At 44.8% G+C, this 16,696-nt stretch overlaps 1 protein-coding gene across 4 annotated transcripts in view; it reads right to left on the bottom strand.

Annotated features, from left to right (window-relative positions):
* The window catches only part of AFF2 (ALF transcription elongation factor 2), a 465,157-nt gene that overhangs the window by 11,141 nt on the left and 437,320 nt on the right, over positions 1 to 16,696 (bottom strand). For 3 of the 4 annotated variants that reach the window (XM_075941077.1, XM_075941078.1, XM_075941080.1), the window contains 2 exons: positions 14,696 to 14,745; positions 8,830 to 9,044 (listed from right to left, as the gene is read on the bottom strand). In XM_075941077.1, the coding sequence (XP_075797192.1) occupies positions 8,830 to 9,044; positions 14,696 to 14,745 (265 nt within the window). The remainder of the gene's footprint in view (positions 1 to 8,829; positions 9,045 to 14,695; positions 14,746 to 16,696) is intronic. The other variant, XM_075941079.1, reaches the window with a different exon arrangement.

Here is a 16,696-nt window from a genome sequence, read left to right as displayed (position 1 = left end):
GTCCTCTAGTTCTTCTATTATGGGAACTAATAAATAACTTTTCTTTATCAGCCCTCTCCACACCACTCATGATTTTATAGACCTCTATCATATCCCCCCTCAGTCTCCTCTTTTCTAAACTGAAAAGTCCCAGTCGCTTTAACCTCTCCTCATATGGGACCCGTTCCAAACCCCTAATCATTTTAGTTGCCCTTTTCTGAACCCTTTCCAAGGCCAAAATATCTTTTTTGAGGTGAGGAGACCACATCTGTACACAGTATTCAAGATGTGGGCGTACCATAGTTTTATACAGGGGCAGTAAGATATTCTGGGTCTTATTTTCTATCCCTTTCTTAATAATTCCCAGCATCCTATTTGCCTTTTTGACCACCGCTGCACACTGCGTGGAAGTTTTCAGAGAACTGTCCACGATAACTCCAAGATCCCTTTCCTGATTTGTCGTAGCCAAATTAGCCCCCATCATACTGTACGTATAGTTGGGGTTATTTTTCCCGATGTGCATTACTTTACATTTATCCACATTAAATTTCATTTGCCATTTTGTTGCCCAATCACTCAGTTTGGTGAGATCTTCTTGGAGTCTCTCACAGTCTGCTTCTGTCGTGACTATCTTAAACAGTTTTGTATCATCTGCAAACTTTACCACCTCACTGCTTACCCCTTTCTCCAGATCATTTATGAATAAGTTGAAAAGGATTGGTCCCAGGACTGACCCTTGAGGTACACCACTAGTTACCCCTCTCCAATCTGAAAATTTACCATTTATTCCTACCCTTTGTTTCCTGTCTTTTAACCAGTTCTCAATCCAAGAAAGGACCTTCCCTCTTATCCCATGGCCATGTAATTTACACAAGAGCCTTTGGATCTAGAAAACCACATATTGTATAAACACACCATCACATATCATATCATGAATATAAACCACATAACAAAGGTGCATCTACACAGCACCCTAAAGCCGAAACAAGATACACAATTGGCGCTACGCCAATTGCGTATCTTATTTCAATTGTATTTCGAAATAGCTTATTTCAAAAATTGGCTCATCTACACAGCACCAAATTTTAAAATAACCTGCAATTTTGAGACATCCTTCAACTCTCGTGGAACAAGATGCCGAAATAATGGGCGTGTTTTAAAGTCACAGGGTATCTCAAAATAGCCCTACTGTCTAGATGTACCCCAAATGTATTTTGTGATCAGAAATCTGTCTTGCTAAAATTGTTGTATTGTAAACTGTCTTGGCATGAAATATGTTACATTTCTGTATTGTTTTTCAGCTGAAGACCATAAAATCCTTTAAAAAGTGCTACCGAAAGTACCGTAATCACAGTGCTTGCTGCTAAATTCAGCCACCTCTAGAGGGAAATTGTGAAAGCTGAAACTTTAAACAGGCAGAATACAGGCTAGAAATTGGCTTGAACATTATTACGGTGTTTACTAATGGGCATGTTTTGACTTCAGCTAGTCTTGATTTTCTGCCATGTGTGCCAGGTTCTAGTTTGTGGCTTGCTTGCCTGAAACCGCTGGGAACAAGCAGTGATGGTCATACAATACTTTTTCCTAGTCACCAGAAGCTACTCTGGGAATTATCAAGGCTTCTTTTCTGCAACTCACACCAGCCTCTGCTGCATCTGTTCCCTCCTTGCGGAAGAACTGAGAGAGATGGCGATACTCTTGGAAGTCTCCGCCGCCCCACTATGCCAGACCAGCTTCAGCAATGTCAGGTCCTCATAATGGGTGGCTACGTCTACACTGGCCCCTTCTACGGAAGAGGCATGCTAATTTAGAACTTTGGAATAGGGAAATCCGCGGGGGATTTAAATATCCCCCGCGGGATTTAAATAAACATGGCCGCCGCTTTTTTTCCGGCTTGGGGAAAAGCCGGAAAAGAGCATCCAGACTGGCGCGATCCTCCGGAATAAAGCCCTATTTAAATCCCCCGTGGATTTCCCTATTCCAAAGTTCTAAATTAGCATGCCTCTTCTGAAGAAGGGGCCAGTGTAGACGTAGCCGGTGAGTTTGGGGATTGTGGTAACCAGGAAATGGAAACATCTCAGAGAGAAAGAGATCCCGGCCCTGTGACAGTTTCCTGAAAAAGGAAACTAAAAGAGAAGGCAAAATATCCCACAAAGATCTAGAGCTGGTCTGTTATCCTCAGTCCCATCCCATGAAAGCATCAAATCTAACAGTGGGCCAATAACCATCTCTGTTCACACCAGAAGGTGAGGAAAAGGATACGAGACCGTGATTCCCCTCACTCTACAAACAGAACAAGTCTATAGGGCTATGTTGACACAGCAGTGTTATTTCAGAATAACTGGCGTTACTCCAAAATAACAAAGACTTCACAGCAAGCCATTATTCTGAAATAATGTTGAGCTGGAGGACTTCTTACTTCGACTCCTGTAACCCTCATTTCATTTCACGAGGAGTAAGGGAAGTGGAGGGAAGAGTGCTCTTCCTTTGACTTCCTGCTTTGTCGACAGTGCCAAAAGCCAAATTAAGCTATTATGACGTCAGCCACACCATAGGCATAGCTGAAGTGCCATAGCTTACATGGACGTTTACCTTGCTGTGTAGACGTGCCCTGGGTGTTTTGACATTGACTTCAATAGCCGTCCAACCCCGCCACACTGTCTGTCTTGTCTATCCAGGCCATAAACTCTAAGGGCAGTGGCTGTTTCTCATGGTATGTGTGATCCTGTTCGAAACCCTATATTTGTATTTCGGCTGGATCAGTGCTAGTGTAAGGCCACACTGGAAAGTGCTCTGTCCATGTCAGTATACACATACCCTTAATGTGTGTTTGCCTTAGAACATAAGAGCATAAGAATGGCCATACTGGGTCAGCCCAAAGGTCCATCTAGCCGAGTAACCTGTCTGCCGACAGTGGCCAGCACCAGGTGCCCCAGAGAGGGTGGACCGAAGACAATGATCAAGCGATTTGTCTCCTGCCATCCTTCTCCAGCCTCTGACAAACAGAGGCCAGGGACACCATTTCTATCCCCTGGCTAATAGCCTTTTATGGACCTAACCTCCATGATATTATCTAGCTTCTCTTTAAACTCTGTTATAAACTCTGTTGCCTTGCAACAAACAGTAACCAGCATAACTAATTAGCACAATAAAAAGCAGTCAAGACCATATGGTACCATCTCATGTAAAACTGAGCGATTCCTTCAGCTAGGGTGACCATATTTCCCTATGCCGAATATGGGGCACCAAGCTGGTGGGGGATCTGCCGGTGCTCAGGGCTTTAGCCCAACGGGGGGAGGGAGGGGGGAGCTGCTGGCGCTCGGGGCTTCAGCCCTGCAGTGTGTGCGTGGGGGAGCCGCTGGCCTCCTCGCACAACAGGAGGGAGGGGTGAGGAGCCGCCATGCTCGGGGCTTCAGCCCCACAGTGTGGGGGGAGCCATTTGCGCTTGGGGCTCCAGCAGGTGAAGCTCCAAGTGCCAGTGGCTCCTCGCCCACCTTCTCTCCCTGCAAGGATGAAGTTCAGCCCCCCAGCAGGCATGGTGGGGAGGGGAGGGGAGCCGCCGGTGCCTGGGGGTTCTTCAGTTGACGACCTTAGTGCTGGCAGTTCCCTCCCTCCCCTCTGCTGCTGGGGAAATATGGGATAATGTGCCCGTTTTTTAAAAAAAGTCGGGATGCAAGTAGAAGGTCTGAAAAAAGGGACTGTCCCGGTAAAACCGGGAGGGATGGTCACCCTGCCTTCAGCACTATGCCTCCTATCACCTAACAGGAGAGGTCTGAAGGATGGATGTTGGCTACCGAATCACCCAACAGTACTGCTTCCAGCTTCCGAAAGCTCCTTGGAGATCTTCTGTCCGCATATTGACCCAGTCTGTCCCTGGCCACCTACTCGAATGCATTCTCACAGAAAAATGATAAAAGACAAGAAATCTCTAACAGCTATGGGGGACCATTTCCCCCAAATCAATCCTTCCTGGCCTGTTCTTCCAGTACTTGTCCTCAAGGGAAATCGGCACAACACCTTCCAAAGCCGAGTCTGGGAACTTAAATTTATTACTCGGCTAGACCTTAAAGCCATGGACTCCACAGCCACTCACTGGTTTTATGGCTCATTACAACAATTGGGAACACATACCACTGCCTGCTAAACCTTAATTGCCCACTTCATTTTAAGTGGTCTCCAACAGCATGTGTAAACCCCTTATGCTTAACAATCTAACCCTCAATTGCCCACTTCATTTTAAGTGGTTTCCCACAATGTGTGTTAACCCCTTCAGTTGAACAATCTGTCCCAGTTTGTATTTCACTCTGACACTATTGTTTTCCTTCCCCAGACCTGAAGAAGAGCTCTGTGAAGCTCCAAAGCTTGGCTTCTACCAAGAGAAGTTGGTCCAATAAAAGATATTATCTCACCTATCTTATCTGTCTCATCTCCTGGGACCAACATGACTACTCCACGGCAAGCAACCTGATCCCCTGGTGAGATACAACTGTTGGTATGTCCACACTACAGAGTTTTGTTGGAAAAATGGCCGTTTTTCTGACAAAACCTGAGTGACGTCCACACTGCAATCACGTACTTCCAAAAGTAAATCGGAAGAACAGAGGGGTTTTTCCGGCATTGGTAATCCTCTTTCTATGAGGAAGAAGCCTTTTTCCGTCAGAAAAAGGCGTGTGTGGATGGGGAAGAGGGAGTTCCTTCGAAAGAAGAGGAAAGAGGAAAAAGCACAGGTGCCCTGGTGGCCAGTCCGTCCATAGTAATCACAGCTTAAATGTGAGATAGTGTCCATTCAGTCTTCTGAAAAAGCACATCTCTGTTTTGATGCATTTTTATGTGTGGACACTCTCTTTCGGAAGAAGGTTTTCAGAAGATCTCTTCCAAAAAAAGGTTCTTCCGAAAGAAGCCTGTAGTCTAGACATAGGCTGTATCACAGAACAAAGTGGTATGGCTGGAGGTAAACACCAGAAAAGCTTAGTATCACCAGTTATGTAAAGAAATGGCCACCAGTGGGTACTTTAATCTTCCTTCCTATGTCTTTTTCCCATCAAGTGGAATCAACAGAAAGAGGAGCAAAAGAATCCAGAGTCTTGCCAACGTTCCAGTGATCTGCATGATTGCATGTTCAAATAAATAATAATTGCTTCAAATGTCAAAATTTAAAGTCTAATTTCAGTTTTCCAATCTGAAAACATTTGTCTAGCATGCTACAAGCTGAAGCAAGTAATTAAACCTATATGAAAGAACATTAGACTGAAATTTACTGGATCAAACAGTCTTAAATTGCTATTGATGTGATGGGTTTCTCTGAGAGGGAAAAATGCTGCAATTTGTTTAAAAGGGCATATATTTAAGATTTAAAACAGTCCTGATTCCCTAATATTCAAGTAATGGAATGTCTACACTGAAAAAGAGAATGAAAACATGAGACATCTAGACCAGTGTTTCTCAACCTTTTTTTTTTTACAAAGTACCGCTTTTTCAAAATAAATACATACATAAATAAATAAAATAAAATGTGTAAGTACCCCTACAATACCTACAGTTTTCACACACACATTTTTTTCCCTACCATTGCAACACATTTGTTTAAACAACTTAATCGTAGCTGGATGGGCAATGAAATTTTTGGGTGTAAAAAGTACAAAAATAATAAAGCGCTGTAGAACTTAAACAAAATTTCAGTTTTCTCCAAATTTCAGTTGTGTTGATGTACCCACCAGACTTCCCTCAAGTACCCCTAAGTAGTACTCGTACCACTGGTTGAGAAACACTGATCTAGACTACAACTCCCATGAAGCACTTCCAACTTGACATAGTTCAGATTTTGACTGTTCACCAAAACACTGACATTTTCTGCAGGATAAACAAAACAACCAACCAACCGAATATGTTTTGACCAGCTCTAACAATGACTTTTGTACATGGCTTTGAGATCTACAAATGAAAGCCACTAATGACTATTATTACTGACACTAGTTTTCAGGGAAATGTTATTTCTCATTTTGAAATATTTTAATTATTTCCCTGCCAAAGACATTTTGTCATGTAATATGTTGAAGACCTGTGGATTTCAACAAAGTGACTGCAGTACAAATCCTTATATTAGCATTTATCTTTTATTTATACCCCCAACATTTTCAAATTCTAGTATAGCAGTGTTCAAGTGTGCAATTTTAAGCTAATATTTAACTGGAAAATGTGTTTCTCTGCCCAGAATGCAAAAGAGGACACAATATGAAATGTTGTAAACTTCATTTTTCCCTTCAATGGCTTCTAATTCCAAAATGAAATTGAAGAGCTACACAAGTTTTCTGTCCACTGCAAGACTGAAAAAAGGAAAGAAAAGGAAAGAAATGTACAAACAGGGGCTCAATCTTACAAATCTAGCTTATGTGAGAAACACTTAGGCTATGTCTAGACTACAGGCGAAAGAGAGCGTCCACATTGCAAAAGTGCATCGAAAAAGCGATGCACTTTTTCGAAAGATAGCATCCACATTGCCGGGATGCTATCTTGCATGTAAGCAGTGATTGTTATGGACAGAATGGCCATCAGGATACCTGTACTTTTTCCTCTTCCTTCTTCTGAAAAAACTCCCTCTTGCCTGTCAACGCATGCCTTTTTGTGAAAGAGCTCTTTCGCAAAAAGGCTTCTTCCTTGTAGAATAAGGAATACCAATTGCGCAAAAACTCCTCTGTTCTTTTGATTTACTGTCGAAAGAATGCACTTGCAGTGTGGATGTAACTCAGGTTTTGTTGGAAAAACAGCTACGTTTCCAACAAAACTCTGTAGTCTAGACATACCCTTAGGCTACGTCTACACTATGAGTTTTCTCAGCAAAAGATATTCCAATGAGGGACTCATTTACAAGAGTTGCGATCTCATTTGCATATTTTCTGCCAATCCATTTTTGCGCTAGGGATTTTTGCGCAAAAACAAGCCATGTGGACATTTCCTTTTTGCACAAAACCCCCTTTTTCTGCAAGATCGGTATACTCCTTTTTTGGGGCATAAAGATCTTGCGGGAAAAGGGGGTTTTGCACAAAAAGGAAACGTCTACACAGCTTGTTTTTGTGCAAAAACCCTAACGCAAAACTGGATAGGCAAAAAATATGCAAATGAGATCACGACTCATACAAATGAGTCCCTCATTAGCATCCTTTTTGCTGAGAAAACTTGTAGTGTAGATGTAGCCTTAATGACGCAACTAGTCCCACTACAGTCAATGGGTTGACTCATCTGGTTAGGGATTACTGTCATCCGACATTTGTAGCATGAGGCTCATTTGAACACAACTCCAAATGAGAACAAAGAGGAGAGCGGGGCATAAAGATGCAGAATGAGTTCCAGAAGCTTCCTCCCCAGTCCAGTTCCAGGACTGATAACATTTGCTGGGTACATTTTCTGTCTGCTGGCTGAATGCCCGAGCTATTTTGATTCAATATCAAGCTGAACATTTAACAACTCCACAACACACAGAGCTAATTACAAGATTATTGTCATCTCGTTCTCCTATCTAAACTCCCTTCTGCATTGCCCCTGTTACAATTCTGCAGCACGTTGGAGAAGGAATTACTCCCGCATGTTCTGAAAACGGAGGCAACTACAAAAAAATAAATAAAAATCCTGCAGTGTTAGCAAGGAGTTGTTAGCAAGTTTACTAGTAGCACCAGAAACGGTGGGGAGGCCTGGACATGTACTTTTGGGGTTCTAGTTATTATGCCAATGTAAAACACGGTAAGACAATGATACTCACAGCATATGCTGAAGGCCGCAACTTAAGTGCCGTAGCCTGTATGCAAATATATGCAAATAGCTACATTGACACTGATGGGCATAAATACAAAGATTAAGGCAAGATTGCACAACATGCAGGCCCCATTTAAGTCAGATCTGCTGATATTAATAAAATGCAATAGTTATCCGATTTCCACCAGAACTTTGAATGAGCAATGATAGTCCAGCAATTTAACTACTAAAACACATAGCAATTGAAGACCATTATATTGATTACAACCCAAGCCCCAGCCCCAGCCCAGAACTTTCTCACCCTGGCCTTGCTGCCTGGCTCCACCGCTGCCTCGCTGCCCAGCTCTGCCAGTGCCTTGCCACGTGCCTCTTGCCGTGCTCGGCAGTTTCTGCGCACACACCAACGTGGCCTGGCTCGGATGCTGCTGTGGCAGATGCGGCAGGTGTGCTTTGCCACTGCCTTTTGCCACTCTCTGCACCCCTCCCTCCTGGCTGGCCGGCAGTTCCTAAGCAAGCTCCGCTCGCGGGAGGAGCTGCCGCTGTGGTAGACGCAGCAGGCGTGCTCTGCCGCTACATCTTGCTGTCCCTCACCCCCGCCACCGGCCGGCGGCTCCTGTGCACGTGGCCTGGCTTAAAGCTGCGTGGCTCAGCACTTGGCTCGATGCTGCCGCTGGAGCCCCAGCAACGAGCCCGGGAAGGAGCTCACAGCGCCACGAGTTGAGTAGCCCTGGTCTAGACCATCCTTGACAGATATGTATCTAACCTGGTCTTAAGTATCTCCAGTGGTGGGGATTCCACAATCTCCCTCTGCAACTTATTCCAGTGTTTCACTACCCTGACAGGAAGTTTTTCCTACTGTCCAATCTAAACCTCCCTTGCTTCAGTTTAAGCCCATTGCTTGTCCTATCCTCAGAGGCCAAGAACAATTTTTCTCCCTCCTCTTTGACTACTGTCTGCAGCAAAGGGGCCTTAGTCCATTTGTTCAAACTCTAGAGGCTTCTTCTCTGACCTCTGGAGGTCCTGGCTTCACTCCCCAATGATAACTAAAATCATACTTTCGTTTCAGCTACCAAAATAGCCAAAGGAAGAAATGAAGCAAGCCACCTTTGTTCTCCTTGGTCAGTTTGTCAGCCATGTCCCAGTGCTCATAGCTCCGCAAGACGTTGTTGGTGATGTTTACATGGCTGGCAGCCATGTGGTGGATGCGCTGGGGGATGGTGATGGTTCCTGCTGACGAGGACCCAGCCGTGCCTGTGCTGCTCCCAACAGAACTGACTGGCGATGGACTGAGAGACATAGGGGACGGTGTCTCTGTGCTTCTGGGGGGAAAAAACAGAAAAGAGAACTGTTCTCACGCAACCATCACTTCCTTTTAGGGTAACCCGACACCAAGGCCATGTCTACATTACAGGGAAGATTGACGCTGCTGCGGCCGATCTTCTGGGGTTCGATTGAATGGCTCTAGTGAAGACCTGTTAATTCAAACTGAGAGGCCACCCCCATCGGCGCCAGTACTCCTGTTCCTCATGAGGAGTAAGGAAAGCCAAAGGGAGCAGTTGCTCCTATTGACCACCTGCTGTATGGACAGTGATTTAAGATACATTGATTCCAACGTAGTAACTAACGTAGCTGGAGTTGCGTACCTTAAGTCGACCTTCCCCTTTTAGCATAGACGTGCCTCAAGTGTGAAAAATCTGGATAGGGAATGGGGGATAATAGGTACCTGTATAAGACAAATCCCTGAATATGTCCCTATACAACTGGGATAGGTGGTCAGCCTATTTCATTTTCTCCCTACCAGACTTGGAGCCTTCACATCCAATCCAGACCCAGGAGAGGAGAAACACTCTCCTGCTTTACAGGAGAGGTTTATAAATTGCAACAGATCAATTAAAAAAAAGACTTTATCCCTCCCCCCCCTCAAATGAACCTGTTATTTAATAAAAAAATCCCTCTGACAAATAGAAATCTTTCAAAAGAAGAAGTATCTCATAGCTGTCATGATTTGTCTACCTGCTGCCAGAAGCTGCTATTGGCAGCTAGAAAACACACAATGTGTAATATTGGCTTATTATCAAAGAATTTTGTGGCAACCACAATGACAATTTGCTACAAATACAGTCACCACAATAAGCAAAGTGCCATTCTGAAAAGCCCCCTGCGGAGCAGTATTAGGTGCTCAGGGGGCCTGTACGATTATGAATACCTCTATAGGGTTCTTTAAGGCTTGGTATGGAGATTTGTTTCTAATTGCCAGCAGTTCATCTGCACACTGTTTTATAAAGAGCAGTGTTTTAAGTTACCTACTTAGTGCAGCACTAATGTTCTCATATAGATTTTCTTTTAATTCTAACACCAGCAATTAGGAATCACCTGCTGGCTTGCAGGCAGCCCCGGAGGTCAGCCACTGCAAACTCACATGCTTAGAACTGCACAGCACTGAATGCTCCCTCGCAGCTATTCGCCTGGGAAATTGGTCTTTTTCAACAAGAGGAAGGGTTCCAAAAATCTCCCCCCCCCCTTACACTCTCTCATTTGGAAGCAAATGCATTGGATTGCCATAAAAACCTCTTAACAGAGGCTGGATTGCTTCTGGCCCTTTCTCCCCAGCATGGAGGAAACTCTGCAAAGGGTTGGGGGAGAGATTTTACACCCTTTTCTCCACCAAGCAGCTGTCACTGCACCAGCTGTGGAGCAGCAGAAAGATCATGGTGTTCATGTCCTACCTGATCCATCATCCACAGTGGTCTATGTGTAACCACCACCAGGCAGATCTGAACCTCAGACCTCTGGGGCTTAGGGTAGTAGCCTTTACAGCTTGAGCCATAAAGCCAGCTGGGTCTGAGCCTAGGCAATAGAGCCCCCTTGTTCTTTTCTTTCTCTGTAAGTGGTCTAAGTGCCACTACATAGGACAGTGAACCACACTAGGGCTTTGTCTACACTATTTTTGCGGAAGAGGAAATGCAAATGAAGTGCTCATTAGGAAATCTTGTGCTCTCATTTGCATAGTCTCTTCCGATCCTTTTTGTGGAAGAGGTTTTTGCGAAACCTCCCCTCAGTGTAGACGGGGCCATTTCTCACAAAAAAAACAAACAAAAACCCTTGTGTGCAAGATCCCTTATTCCTCAAAAAAATTATGTTTACAGGATCTTGTGCAAAAGGGATTTTTCCCCCCTGAAAAATTGCCTCGTCTACACTGTTGGTTTTTTCGCAAAAACCTCTTCTGCGAAAAGGATAGGCAAAGAATATGCAAATGAGAGCGCGAGATTTGCTAATGAGCGCTTCATTTGCATTTCCTCTTCCACAAAAAACAAACAGTGTAGACGGCACCTAGGTGTGTGGGTTACATATGCAAAGACTTCTAGGATCAGTGCTGGAAATGGGGGAATGCAGCCACACAGATTCCATTCATCTTACGCACGGGGGCAAAGATACATGCAGGACACCTCATATCTTGCACATGTTGGCTATTGCCAGGTAGCTCCTGGACTAGAGGAACAATTTGCCCCGACAGAAGGGAGAGAAGAGTTGAGTACGGGTGTGACCGCTATTGCATCTACACACGTCCTAACCCGAAGGGAAGAACACATCCTCCTCCTACTGAGATATCATGGATTACGGACGTCACCTGCTCAGCTCCATAGCTCTTCCATAGAGCAACTCCCAAGGCATCAGCAGTTAGTAGCTATTTGCACAGGTTATATCAAAAGATATGCTGCCGCACGAATGTTTTCTTTTTGAGTCTCCAAACATGCTGGTAATTTGCCACCACCACAGCGTCGTTAATGTACGGAAGAGCTGAACAGCTCTTGATTAGGTCTGGGAGTCATTAGCAATCATGCAGTATCCAAAGGGACCCGGAATATTTTGCTAATGCCACTTAAAACAAGCTGACGCACTTGAGCCAAATAAAGTGCCGTGTTCATTGGCTCTCGCCTGTTGTGCAGGGGTAGGTGCGGTGCCATTATTGCTGTGGTGAGTCTATTAGATCTCGCTAGCCTTGTGCTGACTGCAGCTGAGGCGAGGAAAAATTCTGTAATGAAACCAGGGAAATTCGTTTCCTTGCCAGCCTGGAACTCGGGCCAGCTTTGCAGAGGTTCACAACCCTTTCTGCAAAAGGTTGTGAGGCTGAGGTTTTCTTGGCTTTAAAGCCTGAGCCGGGTAACCCTCTAAATGTGCTAAATGAGTGTTCAACACAAAGCGCAGGTGGGCTCCCAATGGAAGGTAAAACAGGCTGCAGAACCTCCCAGGAACCAAAAGAGACCCCAGCACTGGGAAATGAACCCCCTTTGGCTTCTGGGTATAAATCGGTCACATATAAATGTAGGCTGGAAAGAAGAAGGAGGTTTCTAGCAGGGGTGGCGGGTATAAGAGGCAGGTAAAGGCCCTGCCTTCTCAAACCGCTAGGCATGGCCCCGCCCACACTCCGCCCACAGAATGCCTACTGTAGGCATACTGGGAGCGCAGTGTTGCTGCCCCCACCGCCTGCGCTCCATGTGCTCTGGGGCTGGGGAGGCTGGGACCGCACACCCTCCTCCCTCACCGTGGCGCTAGGGGGTGGGGCCTGGGCAGAAGTGATGGGGTTGGGGGTGGAGCTAAGATCTTGCCTCCCCCAGCCGGACCTTCCCCCACCGCCCATGGTTCTGGAATAACCTCTGAATAGGAGACAGGGATTATATGCCGGGGACTGGATTGATGATCCAACAGAATCTATCCAGTCCTATGTTCCTCTTTTCATCTGGTACCAGCTGGTCTGAACCATTTCTCCCCATGCCTCAGAACAGTGGCACATGTGAGGTCTATCACATAATTTTGTAATGGGGTGGAACTGGACAGTGCTTGTCATTCTGAGGACCCTGCCCATGTAATTTCTAGACAGCAGAAGGCCCAGCTCTGGGTGGAGTGCAGCACTGTGTCTGCATTGCTTTAGTATGTCAGATCGCATATACTATTTTAACAGCAGCCTCCTCACACTGAATTCTTATTATGTGCAAAGCTCGTATCTTGGAATAAAAGAAGGAAGCAGGCCCTGCACAGCAGGTGCACTTTTACTCACTTATCTCTGGAACTAGCCGCGAGACAGTCAGATGAGTTTTGATGTCAGATGAAAGTTACAGCTACCAGAATGCTGGGTAGCAGCTAGCCCTGTCCCGAGGCTGGGCAAGAATTTTCCCGTTCACCACGGAGTCATTGATTTTAAAGCCAGGGGAGATCATCTAAACTCACCTCCGACATAAAGAGGCCAGAGAATTTCATGAAGTGACTCAGGCACCAAACCTGTAACATGGAACACTGCACAATTTGCACATCTGGAAAGAGGCTAGATGTGACGACCAGATGTGATGTGGCACTCGCAAGTTTCCTTGCATATCCCATCAGAAGTGTTGCATGGAAGCAGTGGGCTACATTGTTGCAAATACATTTGCACTCAGTGGGCTATGTCTACACTAGCGGGTTCTTGCGCAAGATATTCTTGCGCAAGTACACGTCCACACTGCCATGTGCTTTTGCATAAGAGCATCCATGGCAGTGTGGCTGCTCTCTTGCGCAAGAAAACTTTGATGGCTATTTTAGCCATAGGGTTTTCTTGCGCAAGAAACCCCTGCCGCGCATCCACACAGCCCTCTTGTGCAAGAGGACTTACACCTATTAGGAAAGAGCATGGCTCTTGCGCAAGAAGCCCTCTCTTCCCACGCTTGTAAATCTTCTTGTGCAAGTGCGGGCAGGCAGTGTGGACGTGCCATTCTTGCACAAGAACCCACCAGTGTAGACCTAGCCAGTGGAGTCACAAGGTGGTAGTGCCGAATTTGGTGGGGGGTGGAGTCCCTTCTGGAAAAAGTCTGTTAACATTGTCATCATGCCTTCTCTTTTCAGGCAACTATTATTATTTATTTTGAGAGCACCTGCTATGTGTGAAGTTCTCTGCAAGCATTTATGGCTGATCTGCTCTGACAAGCTCCCAATCTAGAGAGCTCTGATAGACTGAACTAGTTTCATTTTAGAAGGTCCTTTATATCTGCTCACTCAGGGTCTTCTTAAGTATCCTCCTGGATGGTCTTAGCTAGGATACATCCACTCTTCAGAGCTGCTTCTGTAGCACAGCAGTTTGTCCATGTAAGGGGTCTCCAAGTACCTGCTAGTATTTGGTCCATGAAATTTGGACAAGTGCAACCTATTTTTTTTTCACAGAGTACTCAAGACAAACCCGCTGAAGCGAATGGGATTCTTTTCACTGGCTGCGGTCGCCTTTGGGAAAGACTCTTGGACATTGGAATCACCAGCAACAGACCAATCAAATAGTGATGATTCGGATCTGGTGATGATAAAATAAGGATGGAAATAAAGGGCGAGTGCTTTTTCTGTTTTGTCTGGACTTCCATGCATAGCCTTGAATGGGAAACGAGGAATATCCATCCTAGAGTACAATATTTATCATGTGCTAAAGTAAGATAGCAATGCTAATATACCTTCATTGACCATCAGATCATAATTACATGACTGAGATTTTATATGGGAGGTGAGGGTGTTTTAGCATTAATATAAAAATCCAGACACCTAAGTGCCTTCACATTTTCACCACTATTATGCCTTCACTTTTATTAAACAGCACTTATCGTATATCAGTGAAATATTCATTGGTGTTCCTTTACTGAACAAATCATTGAAAAAAAAATCACTGCAATAGAGGTTAACTTTACTTTAGCTTCCTGAAATAACACAGGGCTTGCTATCGAATTAACACCTATTTTTATAGCCCTCGTTCAGTTTAAGGATCAACTTGTCAAAGAATTTGGTTCCAGCCCATACAAAGTGCTCAGTTCAGCTGCGTGACTGGAACGTAACTGCACATCCTGTAAACTTTTAGTATAACATAAGAGCTGATCTTTAGTCTTGAATGATTACCACGACACTCCCATCCCCCGTGCTAACTGTCTATTTCCACAACAAAGTATTCAGTGGCAATACTCACTTTCCATTGCCTCCCCAAGGAGAAGGGGCCTGGGAGGGTTTTGAAGAGTTCTGTAAGAAATAAAAGCATTAAAGTAAATACAGGAGATGGTTCTCTGTTGGTTCAGGAGGACGGCAAATAAGAGGTAGAGCACCATAGTACCGATGGCCAGGCCTGGCACTTCCTGTTTTAGCAAGAAGAGCTAGAGGGCATGCCGAATACCAGCCCAACATTACCATGTCCTAATAAAACAGCTGGCTGGATAACTAGTAGGCTCCAACCAGGTGCGTGAAAGTCATTTGGTGAAAGATTTGATCTACCAAAACTCCAGTAAAATCAGAGGCAGTTCATAAAGAAGTGGTTTAATTATCCTATTCTGCAAAGTTAGCTCTTCAAAAGCTTTTCTCCTTCGGGGGGTTCTGCAAGCTTTTCCCCGGACAAAGGAAGTTTAGGGTTTGAGGCTTGAGATGAGGGGGTCCTATATATTGTAGGTGAATGTGACGCCATATGTATACAGGATGAGGGGAGGAATAAAGAGTCTGATCGTAGGGATAGGAATGAATTCCCTTGCTTTTTATAGTGTGTATAAACACAATTTCCCTTCCCACAGGGAAGCTGACAGCCTTGCCGAGCCTCTGGGCAAGGTGGGGGGAGAGCTGGCACCGCACTCCTGGAAGGGGCGGAGCCTCAGGCAGAAGGGGCGGGGCTGAGGCAGCCAGTTGTGAGTATCACCCAGATTGTGGTGGCTCCTCCCAGCCCTCATCTTTGCCTGGAATGTCTGATGGCAATTTATAGGACCTGGGGGCTCTGGGCACCATTTCTCCTGCAATAGCAGCGGCTGGGCGTCCTGGGCCCTTTTGAAATGCTGGGACCATGGGCAACTGCCTCCTTTGTCCCCCTCCCATCAGAACTACAGATTCTCTTGTTTGTGTCAGTACACCACTTAGCATATTGTGGGTGCTACCATAAGCAAACCAAAAATAAAGCCCAGGCTTTGCCAGTGCTGCATAGATTGGACAATACCTTACTCAGCAACAGTTGCAATTAAAAGCGGTAGAATCGGAGCATATAGTTATGTAAGGCAAGTGACAAGTCCCCTCTCTCTCTATAGTCTCTCCATATATAGCCACTACACACAGTGTCTTTCTTGCAAAGATTTAAAAAGGCATTCTAAAAATTCAATTAAGCTTTGCAGCACCTCTGCAAAATGTTGGAATTATTATTAGTATTATAATACCCACTTGATTACTTTAATACTCATTTTGCATATGAAGTCCAAGGTCACAAGGAGAGAGTAAGCAGTAGCCACGAATAAGCTGTTTCTCTACTGACTCCTCAACCATAGTTTTCAGAGAAAAATGATGCAACTAGATAACACCATCCAACAGACAACACCAGGTTTGTTTGTGTGGTCTTTCCATTTCCTTGAGACGTCAACACTGAATGGAATAGTTTGGATTCAATGGTGTGTGTAGGAGTGCAGATCTGTGTGTACGTCCACACATGGGAAGGGCAGGGATCACAAAAATAATCTGGAAGGTCTTCAAACCATGACAAAGCAGGCTTGACATTAGCACTTCTGAATGCCAAGGGAGTGCAACCGGTGAGAGCTGAGCAGAAACAGGGTTCCCATTCCGTGAGAACTTTTGAGGGTTTGAAAAATTGTCTTGGCCCAATTCAGGATGAAAAGCAAAAGAAATCTCAAAAAACAACTGAATTGGGTCGATGTTTTGTTTTGATCGTTTCAAAACATAATGTTTTGGTTTTGACCTTTTAGTTTTTGAACATTTTTAAACATCAATTAATTTATATTTCAAAACTAAAAGGCATTTTGACTTGAAAAATTGAACTGCTTTGTTTAATACCAAAATGAGACATTTTGACAATTCTCAAACTTTTTTTTCTCAAATAGCAAATTTATCTAAGCTCACTCGGTCCTGCAAACAATTTGGCTGTGTCTACACTGGGCCACTTATTCCGGAATAAGCTGCGCGCTGTCTACACTGGCCCCTTGAATTTCCG

This window comes from Pelodiscus sinensis, chromosome 13 (assembly GCF_049634645.1).
Source record: "Pelodiscus sinensis isolate JC-2024 chromosome 13, ASM4963464v1, whole genome shotgun sequence".
Classification (NCBI taxonomy): Eukaryota; Metazoa; Chordata; order Testudines; family Trionychidae; genus Pelodiscus; species Pelodiscus sinensis.
Note: the sequence above shows the minus strand (reverse complement) of the source record. Positions and strands in the feature narration are given on the sequence as shown.